Here is an 11,465-nt window from a genome sequence, read left to right as displayed (position 1 = left end):
TGTCGTACCAGCACACACAAACACACACACACACACACACACACACACACACACACACACACACAACTACCCTACCAGTACACCAACACACACACCACTACCCTACCAGTAAACACACACACAAACACACACCACTACCCTACCAGCACACACACACACACACACCACTACCCTATGCACACACACACAAACCACTGCCCTACCAGCACACACACACACACACACCACTACCCTACCAGCACACAGACACCACTAAACCTGCCAGCACACACACACACAAACACAAACACACCTACCCTACCAACACACACACCACTACCCTGCAGACATGAGGAGAGGAGAGAACATGAGAACACACACACACAGAGAATATGAGAACACACACACACATACAGAGAGAGAACATGAGAACACACACACACATACAGTACACAGAGAGAGAACATGAAAACACACACACACACACACACACACACCAAATCAACACAAACACACACACAGGCATCTGCAGACGAGAGGAGAGAACATGAGAACACACACACACACACAGAGATAGAACATGAGAACACACACACACATACAGAGAGAGAGAACATGAAAACACACACACACACACACACACCAAATCAACACAAACACACACACAGGCATCTGCAGACGAGAGGAGAGAACATGAGAACACACACACACACACAGAGATAGAACATGAGAACACACACACACATACAGAGAGAGAACATGAAAACACACACACACACACCAAATCAACACAAACACACACACAGGCATCTGCAGACGAGAGGAGAGAACATGAGAACACACACACACACACACACAGATAGAACATGAGAACACACACATATACAGAGAGAGAGAAACATGACAACACACACACACTTCTGCTGAGATCACACAGACGTCTGCTAACATCACACATCACACACACTAGACACAGACATAAACACACACACCCTCTCACACAGAAACACACACACACACACACTTCTGTTCACATCACACACACACACTCCTGCTCACATCACACACACACACACTTCTGCTCACATCATACACACACACCACTACCCTACCAGCACACACACACACATACACACTACTACCCTACCAGCACACACACACACATACACACTACTACCCTACCAGCACACACACACACACACACACACCACTACCCTACCAGCACACACACACACACACACCACTACCCTACCAGCACACAAACAGACCACTACCCTACCAGCACACACACACACACACACCACTACCCTACCAGCACAAACACACACACACCACTACCCTGCCAGCACAAACACACACACACACACCACTACCCTACCCACACACACACAAACCACTGCCGTACCAGCACACACACACACATACCACTACCCTACCAGCACACTAACACACACATACACACAGACACACACCACTACCCTACCAGCACACACACACACACACACACACCACTACCCTACCAGCACACCCACCCACACACACACAAACACACACACACCACTACCCTACCAGCACACACACACACACACACACACACACACACACCACTACCCTACTAGCACACCCACCCACCCACACACACACACACAAACACACACACCAGCACAAACACACACACACCCATACACACCACTACTCTACCCACACACACACACAAACCACTGCCGTACCATCTCTCACACACACACACACACACACACACACAAACACCACTACCCTGCACACATGAGGAGAGGAGAGAACATGAGAACACACACACATCCACACACACATACACAGAGAGAACATGAGAACACACACACATACAGAGAGAGAACAAGAGAAGACACACACACACACAGAGAGGGAACATGAAAACACACACACACACACCAAATCAACACAAACATACACGCAGGCATCTGCAGACGAGAGGAGAGAACAGAGACACACATACACACGCACACATACAGAGATAGAACATGAGAACACACACACATATACAGAGAGAGAGAAACATGACAACACACACACACTTCTGCTCACATCACACACACGTCTGCTAACATCACACACACAGACATAAACACACACACCCTCTCACACAGAAACAGAAACACACACACACACTTCTGTTCACATCACACACATCACACACACACACACTCCTGCTCACATCACACACACACATTTCTGGTCACATCACACACACACATCCGCTCACACACACATACACACATACACTTCTGCTTCTATCACACACACACACTTCTACTCACATCACATCACACACACACTTCTCTAGGGGTGAACGATTTTGGAAAAAAATCTAATTGTGATTTTTCTCACCAATATTGCGATTGCGATATGCGATTATTTTTAAGCTCTTTATCTTCTGTCTTATTCAACAAAGACAAGCAATATATTATTCTATAGACCAACACAAAATTAGATAAGTTAAACATAAACTGTTCTTTCCTGGAGCCCATGCCTATGTTATGATGGCATTAGGTCATTGAATAAGATTGATGAATAAAACATTTTTTATTATTTAATCACATTAGTAGACCTATATTTGTTGAACTTCCAGCCTTGTAAACATTTATTGATTCTGATACGTTTCTATTTCATGTAGATATGATCTTCTTTCGTTATAGGTCTACATGTAGTGGGACTGACACGGCTTCTCCTTGTCCTGTGGCACACACACACACACACACCACATACACATGCACACAAACACACACACAGACCCACACACACACACACACACACACACACAGACCCACTCCTCTCCTCTGTAGGCTACTTGCACGTGAATCGGAACAAACTACTGTAGATTATTGTAGCGCAAATAAATGCGGCTGAATGACCGTTCGGCTCGGTTTTAACTAAAGGTTAGCATCATCAACACCACAGCGCAATACGCATGCATGCAAATTAACTAGTTTGTTCATATCACAACAAAGCCAATCGGGGAGACAAAACTCTTTAAACAGGCAAAGTTAGCAGCAGTTAGCAGCATGTATGTAGCCTAGACCCTTAGCTGGTAAGCTAATGTTAGAACAGCTGGGTTTTTGGTGGTTAGCTGTGTCAACTACTTGCGGCTAACGCAAATGCCCCCACTGTCACTGTACTCCAGTAAACAAAGTCCCCAGTGCACAGGTCAATGGCTGCTGTGCAGCCTATACAGTCGTGGAGTTTTAATCGTCAGCTGGACAAGTGAACGAAGTTACCAGTCAGAGTAGCAGCACAGGGGAATTATGAACTAGAACCAGGGACATGGCAGGTTCGAGCAAAAGGTAATGAAGAGGTTTATTTTTAACCAAAGTAGCTCTACTGATCAGACCTTTCTTGACACTGTTAGCTGGTCCTCTTGTTGACATTTTTTGCTTCTTCAGTGGTCGGTGTGAAGAGTCGGTGGCGCGTCGGCAAGCGCAAGTATAAATGCGTTTTGGTGACGTCACATATTACGAAGCGTAATCGCAGCCTTTGCGGTTTAAAAATCGCGTTTCATCATATCGCGATATTATCGCAAATGCAATAAATCGTTCAGCCCTACACTTCTCACACACACACACTTCTGTTCCTATCACACACACACACACACTTCTCACACACACACTTCTGCTCACATCACACACACACACACACACTTCTCACACACACACTTCTGCTCCTATCACACACACACACACACTTCTCACACACACACTTCTGCTCACATCACACACACACACACACTTCTCACACACATACTTCTGCTCACATCACACACACACACACACACTTCTCACACACACACTTCTGCTCACATCACACACACACACACACACTTCTCGCACACACACTTCTGCTCACATCACACACACACACATTTCTACTCACATCTCATCTCACACTCACTTCTGCTCCCATCACACACACACACACACACACATTTCTACTCACATCTCATCACACACACACACTTCTCACATACACACTTCTGCTCCCATCACACACACACACACACACTTCTACTCACATCACATCACACACTTTTCACATTAACACGTACACAAACACACATCTGCTCACATCACACACACACACAGACTCACACATTTCTGGTCACCTCACACACACAGACACACTAAACACACACACAAAATAGCTACACACTGTACACAATACTGTAACATACACACACACAAACATTCATTCACACAGGTTAGCAAACCTTGCTATCACACACACACACACACACACACACACACACACACTTCTGCTCACATCACACACACACACACACACACTTCCGCTCACACAGAAACACACACATACTTCTGCTCACATCACACACACACAACACACACTTTCAAGCACACCATACTATAACACCCACACAGAATATTTTGTGGCATGTCATGTTTTACCAAATACACACACACAGCTACAAGACTCCCATACACACATTCAAGCTAAAACATGTGAATGATCACAAATACTAAATAAACAATTAACTTACATTTCAGCAAACGTGGTCGTGCTCTGTCTAAAGAAGTGTGGTCAGTTCTGTAAGAAAAACGAAATGTCACACACGGTCAGTTCTGAAAAACAAAATGTCACACACACGTACCATTTGACAGATCTCAACGCTGCTCTTTTTCGGTTTGTGCCACCTGTGAAATGTGATTTATTATCCCACAGAAAATAGCCTGCTGCCATACATGTTTTTCCTGATATAAAGTAATGAAGTAAATCTCTTTCCAGCTGTCTTTATCGCATACAAAGGCATCCAAGGTGACGCCTTAAGACCCCTCTAGTTCTCAGGAGACAATCATGAAGTAAAATGCCCCGACACTGTCTGTCCTGTACTTAGATTAGAGTTAGTGAGCAACCTGAGGACTCCCTTTGAATAACAAATGCACATTCCAGCAGTGAAACTCCATTATTTAATGCATGATCAGGGACCACCAGCAACACCTTCACAGTCCAACCCTGAATTAATGATCGTTTGTTGTACCACTTTCTTTGGTTACTGACATATTGTCACATACAGCAAACATCACCTCACCATCTGCTAGCTGCCTGAATACACTTTAAAAAAAACACGGTCTCTTAGGACAGCCACAAAAACGGCAACTAAAACAGACTAGTCCAACCTGGACCATGAAACATAAGCTGTTCCAGCCAATCACCGACAACACCTTCAGGAGGAGTTTCACAGGAGGGAGAGGCGAGGTAGCTCTCTGTTTTGTTTGAACTTCAACAGAAGTGACATTACCCAACATTGCTTAGAGTACCTTTAACTTGGTTAAATTTGAGCTACTTCATAGGTGTCCTGATATACAGAATTAATAGCCTCTCTGTCAGACAATCAGAAAATAGCATTTCTTGTCTGCCGGGGATAAACTGTTCCCTGTCTGTCTGCTCATCTCCTTGTCTTTCTGTTAATCTCACAGCCTGGAATCTGAGAGGCATTCAAATTCAACAAACAGTGGTAAATGTTTGTGGCAAATATGCTTTCTCTGAATAGTAAGATTTAATACAATTTGGTGCAAAGAGTCCATTTTAACAGTAACTCTTTCCAGCTCCACTGAGTGTTCAGAAATGTTCGCACAGAACTCAAGACAAACAGAAAGCAGAGGTTCCTAAACTTTCAGCTATGTTTGCAACACACCTCTAAACTATCTTTGAACGCATCTCTAAATATTTGCATTGGATTGTGGATGCAGCTATTATAATACACATTTGAAAATAGGCCAGTACACGCGGTATTAAGAAATAACTATGGTCTCCACAATGGAGACAATGTTTAAATACACTAGGGTTTCTTTCTGAACATACCTCAGTATCTCCAGTTTACAGACAGGATCCTCCAGTCTAGCAGATAACAGCTTCATTCCTGATTCTCCAGGATAATTGTAGTTGAGATCCAGTTCTTTTAGATGAGAGGGAAAGGGGGTTGAAACCAGAAAACCACAGCCCTTCTCTGAGATGAGACAATCAGAGAGCCTGAGAGACAGACAGACAGACAGACAGACAGACAGAGAGAGAGAGAGAGAGAGAGAGAGAAAGAGAGAGAGAGAGAGAGAGAATGTCCTTTTCATTGTTTTTACATGCATCAACTGGTGACATTGTGTTAATCTGAAGTTATTTGTTTTGTTTTACAACAGATAGGTCTGGCTAAACTATTTCTTAATTTCTGACTGGACAAGAGACATTCCCTGACTGGCGATATCTAAGGACATCCGCACTTGGACAGTCCGCTTTTTGCTCTGAATTGTCCAGTGTGAGCATCACATTTGACAGCTATTGAGTGAGAAAATGGAGTAAGTAGAATAGGGTGAATGTTCAATTCAGCATATGACATAATATGAACGAGTGGGCTCTGCAAAATCACTGTGTGCACAAGCACATATAGCCTCTCTCAACCTGAACTTGGCTCTCCGGTGTCGCGTTTGGCTCCTCGTGGAGATTGGAACTACTGGAACTATTTTCCGGGCGGAGGTTGAATGAAAAAAAATAAATAAATTAGTTAGAAACCGTTAGAAAACACAATTTGATGTCTTTTAACTCAACTAGTTAGAACTGTTGTATGAAAGCAATATGGCAGAGTGGCGTTGGTAGCAGATATAGCCATGGCTGTGATTACCTGCAGCACAAGGCCGAATAAAAGCCATGGCATTATGTGCTACCAACGCCCCTCTCACTTGTGCCATATTGCTTCATCATAAACTAATATGACAGAGATTTGATCAGTTCACACATTTTAAGACTCACAAATAAGCTCAAAAGTAGAATGATATCAGGGTAGGATGTCAATTGCTACTTTTTCCATTTTGCTGACCAGTTGATGTTCTATTGTTATGTTGTCATGGTTCTTCTAACTAATGAGGACATTTCAGACAAAGATACAAAGAAACTTCTGCACCCACCTTAATGTTTGTACTGTGCAGTTGGAACTGGACAGTCCCTTAGAGAGAAGCTGAACTCCAAAATCCCCAAGGTCATTGTCACTCAAGTCCAGCTGTTGCAGGGAGTTTGGTGACTGTAGGACTGAAGCCACAATCTCACAAGACGTATCTGCGAGTTTACAATCAGCAAGCCTGCATAAGAACACAACAAAAGATAACATGAATAAATGGAAGATCTGTTTACACAATGCCCTGATCAATAAAAATCAAGAACAGAACAGATCACTACTGTCCACCACTGTCATATCACTACTCTGGTCAGCAGCTAGTCAAAGAATTCACTTGCACTAATTTAATATAGATTGTCCCCATGTAACCTGCGTTGTGTTGAACCTGCGCGATTCAGCCCTGCACACGCCCGGACTCGAACCCGCGAACAGCAGCACTTCGGATCGGGAGGCGAGCGCGCTAACAATTGAGCCAATAGCCCAGGCTACTGGCTGCATTCCAGCAGCACTCTTCAGACGTCAGGGAGTGAGGTTTACCAACGTTCCACAAGCACAGCTAAGCTAGCTGACATCCGTTACATTCACATGTTGTCTCTAACCCTCAAAGAGGTTAGATGCTTAAGCCTCTCTCAACCTGAACTTGGCTCTCCGGTGTCGCGTTTGGCTCCCCGTGGAGATTGGAACTACTGGAACTATTTTCCGGGCGGATGTTGAATGAAAAAAAAAAAATAAATTAGTTAGAAACCGTTAGAAAACACAATTTGATGTCTTTTAACTCAACTAGTTAGAACTGTTGTATGAAAGCAATATGGCAGAGTGGCATTGGTAGCAGATATAGCCATGGCTGTGATTACCTGCAGCACAAGGCCGAATAAAAGCCATGGCATTATGTGCTACCAACGCCCCTCTCACTTGTGCCATATTGCTTCATCATAAACTAATATGACAGAGATTTGATCAGTTCAGACATTTTAAAACTCACAAATAAGCTCAAAAGTAGAATGACACCTGCACAATGATATCAGGGTAGGATGTCAATTGCTACTTTTTCCATTTTGCTGACCAGTTGATGTTCCATTGTTATGTTGTCATGGTTCTTCTAACTAATGAGGACATTTCAGACAAAGATACAAAGACTACAAAGAAACGTCTGCACCCACCTTAATGTTTGTATTGTGCAGTTGGAACTGGACAGTCCCTTAGAGAGAAGCTGAACTCCAAAATCCCCAAGGTCATTGTCACTCAAGTCCAGCTGTTGCAGGGAGTTTGGTGACTGTAGGACTGAAGCCACAATCTCACAAGACGTATCTGCGAGTTTACAATCAGCAAGCCTGCATAAGAACACAACAAAAGATAACATGAATAAATGGAAGATATACTGTTTACACAATGCCCTGATCAATAAAAATCAAGAACAGAACATCAGATCAGATCACTACTGTCCACCACTGTCATATCACTACTCTGGTCAGCAGCTAGTCAAAGAATTCACTTGCACTAATTTAATATAGATTGTCCCCATGTAACCTGCGTTGTGTTGAACCTGCGCGATTCAGCCCTGCACACGCCCGGACTCGAACCCGCGAACAGCAGCACCTCGGATCGGGAGGCGAGCGCGCTAACAATTGAGCCAATAGCCCAGGCTACTGGCTGCATTCCAGCAGCACTCTTGAGACGTCGGGTAGTGAGGTTTACCAACATTCCACAAGCACAGCTAAGCTAGCTGACATCCGTTACATTCACATGTTGTCTCTAACCCTCAAAGAGGTTAGAAGCTTAGGTGCTATTCAGGATATGAGCTCATGAATAAGCCTACACATTGATACATTTTAGAATTTAGGGAAGGCTTGTTAAAAAATGGTATTTTATATTATAGCCCAGTGTTTCCTCTATGTTTATTTCAGCATGGCGGCCCCCCACGGTTTAATTAATACCGCCATGGTATCAGAATCAGGGCAGACGCACATTTGCTTTTTAAATAATCTTGTGACGTATCCTCCCCTGCTGGCTGCCGCTCACATTGCAATTTAACAATAAGTAGCCTAAACTAGTCAGAGGTTATTATGGCCTGTCCAGTTTCAGTTCACATATTCTAAATTATATATATATCGTCCTTTTTAATTGGTTATGACATATTGTTGCAAGACCTGTAACCCTTCCCTCTCTGTTCTAGTTATCCTGTATCTCGTAGCCTGCCTGTCTTGAGAATCAGAGGTGTTTCAAATTCAGATAGCCTACTCTGTCCGTTATCCTGTGTCTCTGTGCAGTTCAGTTAGAATTCACCCTTCGCTAAGTCCCGCCCTCCTTAGTTACTGACAAGCTTTATTACATAGGGGTAGAACCGGGACTTTTCAATGAAATGTCATTTACAAAGACATCGTACCACACTGAAAGTTAATATTTTGTCACTAGCAACCTACATCTGCCCTCTGTCAAATACAGTTGGAATTTCAGCTCTGAACAAAACCGTTCATGAGTTATTTAACATATGGAGACTGAAGGCCTTTGGGTCATAAAGGGCACTTATTTGGATGTGTGGTGCCCTAACCCACGTAAAGACACAGTGAAATAACATGTTACACTATAGAAACATGATATAATTGAGAACACATATTGTTTTTAACTATAAAAAATGGCATATTGCATGATATTTCCGTAACCGCGAGATACACGCTTCACGATGACGGACAGACGAACAGACGTTCACCAACATGTATAACCCATCAGCAATCTATTTAAAATAACACCTATTTGAAGTACCATTCATGATATGTTGTCAAATATTTAAGTTGTGGGAAGTACATAGCTTAAATGGTATGTCTCTTTCGTCCCCCATGCCTGTTACATTCATTCAGGAGAGTCGAATGAAACAAAACGCAAATTCGACTTCTGCTTAACATAGCAAAACTCGAAAGCTTGTCAGACCTCCCGTGCCTAGTGACGGGTTGCTAAGCCACGATTGGCCTATGGCGGTTTTCGGGTGTGGCTTAGCGAAGGGTGAATGCACAATGGAGAAGTTTGCCTCGAACGTCGACTACTAGGCTGCAGCCTTCCATGCCGCGGTCCATCCCTCCAATGAGCGTCGTCAAACAGTAAACGTCATTGACAGCGCCACAGTTTGTCTGAAAGAGCGACAAGATACTTGAGGTTGGACGCTGTAAAAGCCGGCGTCTTTGGAGCTAACAGTGCTAAAATCAAGGATTTGACAATAAAAGAGTTACACATGTACACCGATGTTTGGTATTAATGTATCTTACAACCTATTAGCCTACTAGATCAATGGAAATGGGCCTGTGTTGCGCTGTATCAATGTTACGTTATATCCTCAGAAACAGACGATAAAAAAACGTAATTTCATGGATGTTTATGTGTCTGATTGGTGGGCAGTTGTTTATTCGATGCTAATTGGATGTGATAATGATGTCGTATCTTTCTTGTCACTCAATCTGTGAAATTGTCACTCTGAGGTAAATTGCAGGAACGGAACACCCAGATCAATGCAGTGATTAATTTGACCATCATTCAAAAGGTAATTGACTTGTCAATGTAGCCTGAACAAGTGCAGACGTTACCTGTATGTTACTTACCTATGTGTTGATATTGTGTGGCCCATGGGTTCATCTTTGATCAATATTAAGGCTAAATAAATAACTGTGGAACTGGGATTGGCGAAGAAACTTGATTGTTTGTCTATTCCTAATGGAAATTCTTCTTTGAAATGCAGCACAAGCTAGTGGACAATGGCTAGACTAGGTTATGAAGTAATGGTCTACATTATGTAATGCTGTGTAAGTGTTTATGTGCACAGCAAGACACTTATTAGCTATTCTTCAAATTTCTTAAAGATATTACACTAAGCACTTTCACTCACAGAAAAAAGATCAGATGGTCCAAAATGAACAAACTTTATTGGAGATACAGTAAGCAGTGTTGGGCAAGTTACTTCAAAAGCGTAATGCATTATTTATTACTTGTTACTGTCATCTCAAAGTAATTTGTTACATTACAATATTACTGTCCTTGAATTGTAAGGCATTACACTACATTTACATTACTTTCACCAAAATAACAGGAAATATGGATTTGGTGTTCTCAATAGATCTTCATGTGTTCAATGCAGCTCATTACACGGCAGGCGGTGATGTGGTATGGCATAATGACTGAGCTAGGCTTAAAAGAACACTATAATGGTTGCAGTTATGGCTCATGGGACAATGTAGGCCCCAAATGCCAAAGGTCACTCACAACTTAATATAGTAAAATATAGCCATAGTGAAATTGTATGTTGACTTTAAATGGTTCTCATCATTGCTGGTTGCCTTTCCTTCCACTTACAGTGGTGTAGACTTAATGCAAGTTATGCAAGCAACTTAAGGCTTGTAAAATTTCCAAGACCATTTTCTTCCTAGGATTGAAGGTGGGATGTCATAAAAGCATCCTTACTCTTGTCTCTCACCACGACAATTGTTCTCTTAACATGTGGATTTGTCTCTTTTCGTAGAGACTGCTCCAAAGCTTCAATCCAGCTGGCCTCCAT

General features: G+C 42.8%; 3 protein-coding genes across 11 annotated transcripts in view; all 3 read right to left on the bottom strand.

The window, feature by feature from the left end:
- The window catches only part of LOC121718943 (zinc finger protein 239-like), a 627,858-nt gene that overhangs the window by 232,799 nt on the left and 383,594 nt on the right, over positions 1–11,465 (bottom strand). The gene's annotated exons all lie outside the window — the stretch shown is intronic.
- LOC121718854 (zinc finger protein 665-like) overlaps positions 1–11,465 on the bottom strand; it is a 1,212,449-nt gene that overhangs the window by 1,105,726 nt on the left and 95,258 nt on the right.
- Positions 1–11,465, bottom strand: part of LOC121718796 (NACHT, LRR and PYD domains-containing protein 3-like) — an 800,724-nt gene that overhangs the window by 746,422 nt on the left and 42,837 nt on the right. For 2 of the 9 annotated variants that reach the window (XM_042103999.1, XM_042104002.1), the window contains 4 exons: positions 8,089–8,259; positions 6,942–7,112; positions 5,851–6,018; positions 4,529–4,575 (listed from right to left, as the gene is read on the bottom strand). The exons of 3 other annotated variants lie outside the window; for them this stretch is intronic. In XM_042103999.1, the coding sequence (XP_041959933.1) occupies positions 4,529–4,575; positions 5,851–6,018; positions 6,942–7,112; positions 8,089–8,259 (557 nt within the window). Of the gene's footprint in view, positions 1–4,528; positions 4,576–5,850; positions 6,019–6,114; positions 6,439–6,941; positions 7,113–7,562; positions 7,621–8,088; positions 8,260–11,465 lie in introns of those variants that run through there. 4 more of the 9 variants (XM_042104001.1, XM_042104008.1, XM_042104004.1 and 1 more) reach the window with 4 other exon arrangements.

The sequence above is a fragment of the Alosa sapidissima genome, chromosome 9 (assembly GCF_018492685.1).
Source record: "Alosa sapidissima isolate fAloSap1 chromosome 9, fAloSap1.pri, whole genome shotgun sequence".
In the NCBI taxonomy this organism is placed as follows: domain Eukaryota; kingdom Metazoa; phylum Chordata; class Actinopteri; order Clupeiformes; family Clupeidae; genus Alosa; species Alosa sapidissima.
This window is presented reverse-complemented; position numbering and strand designations above follow the sequence as displayed.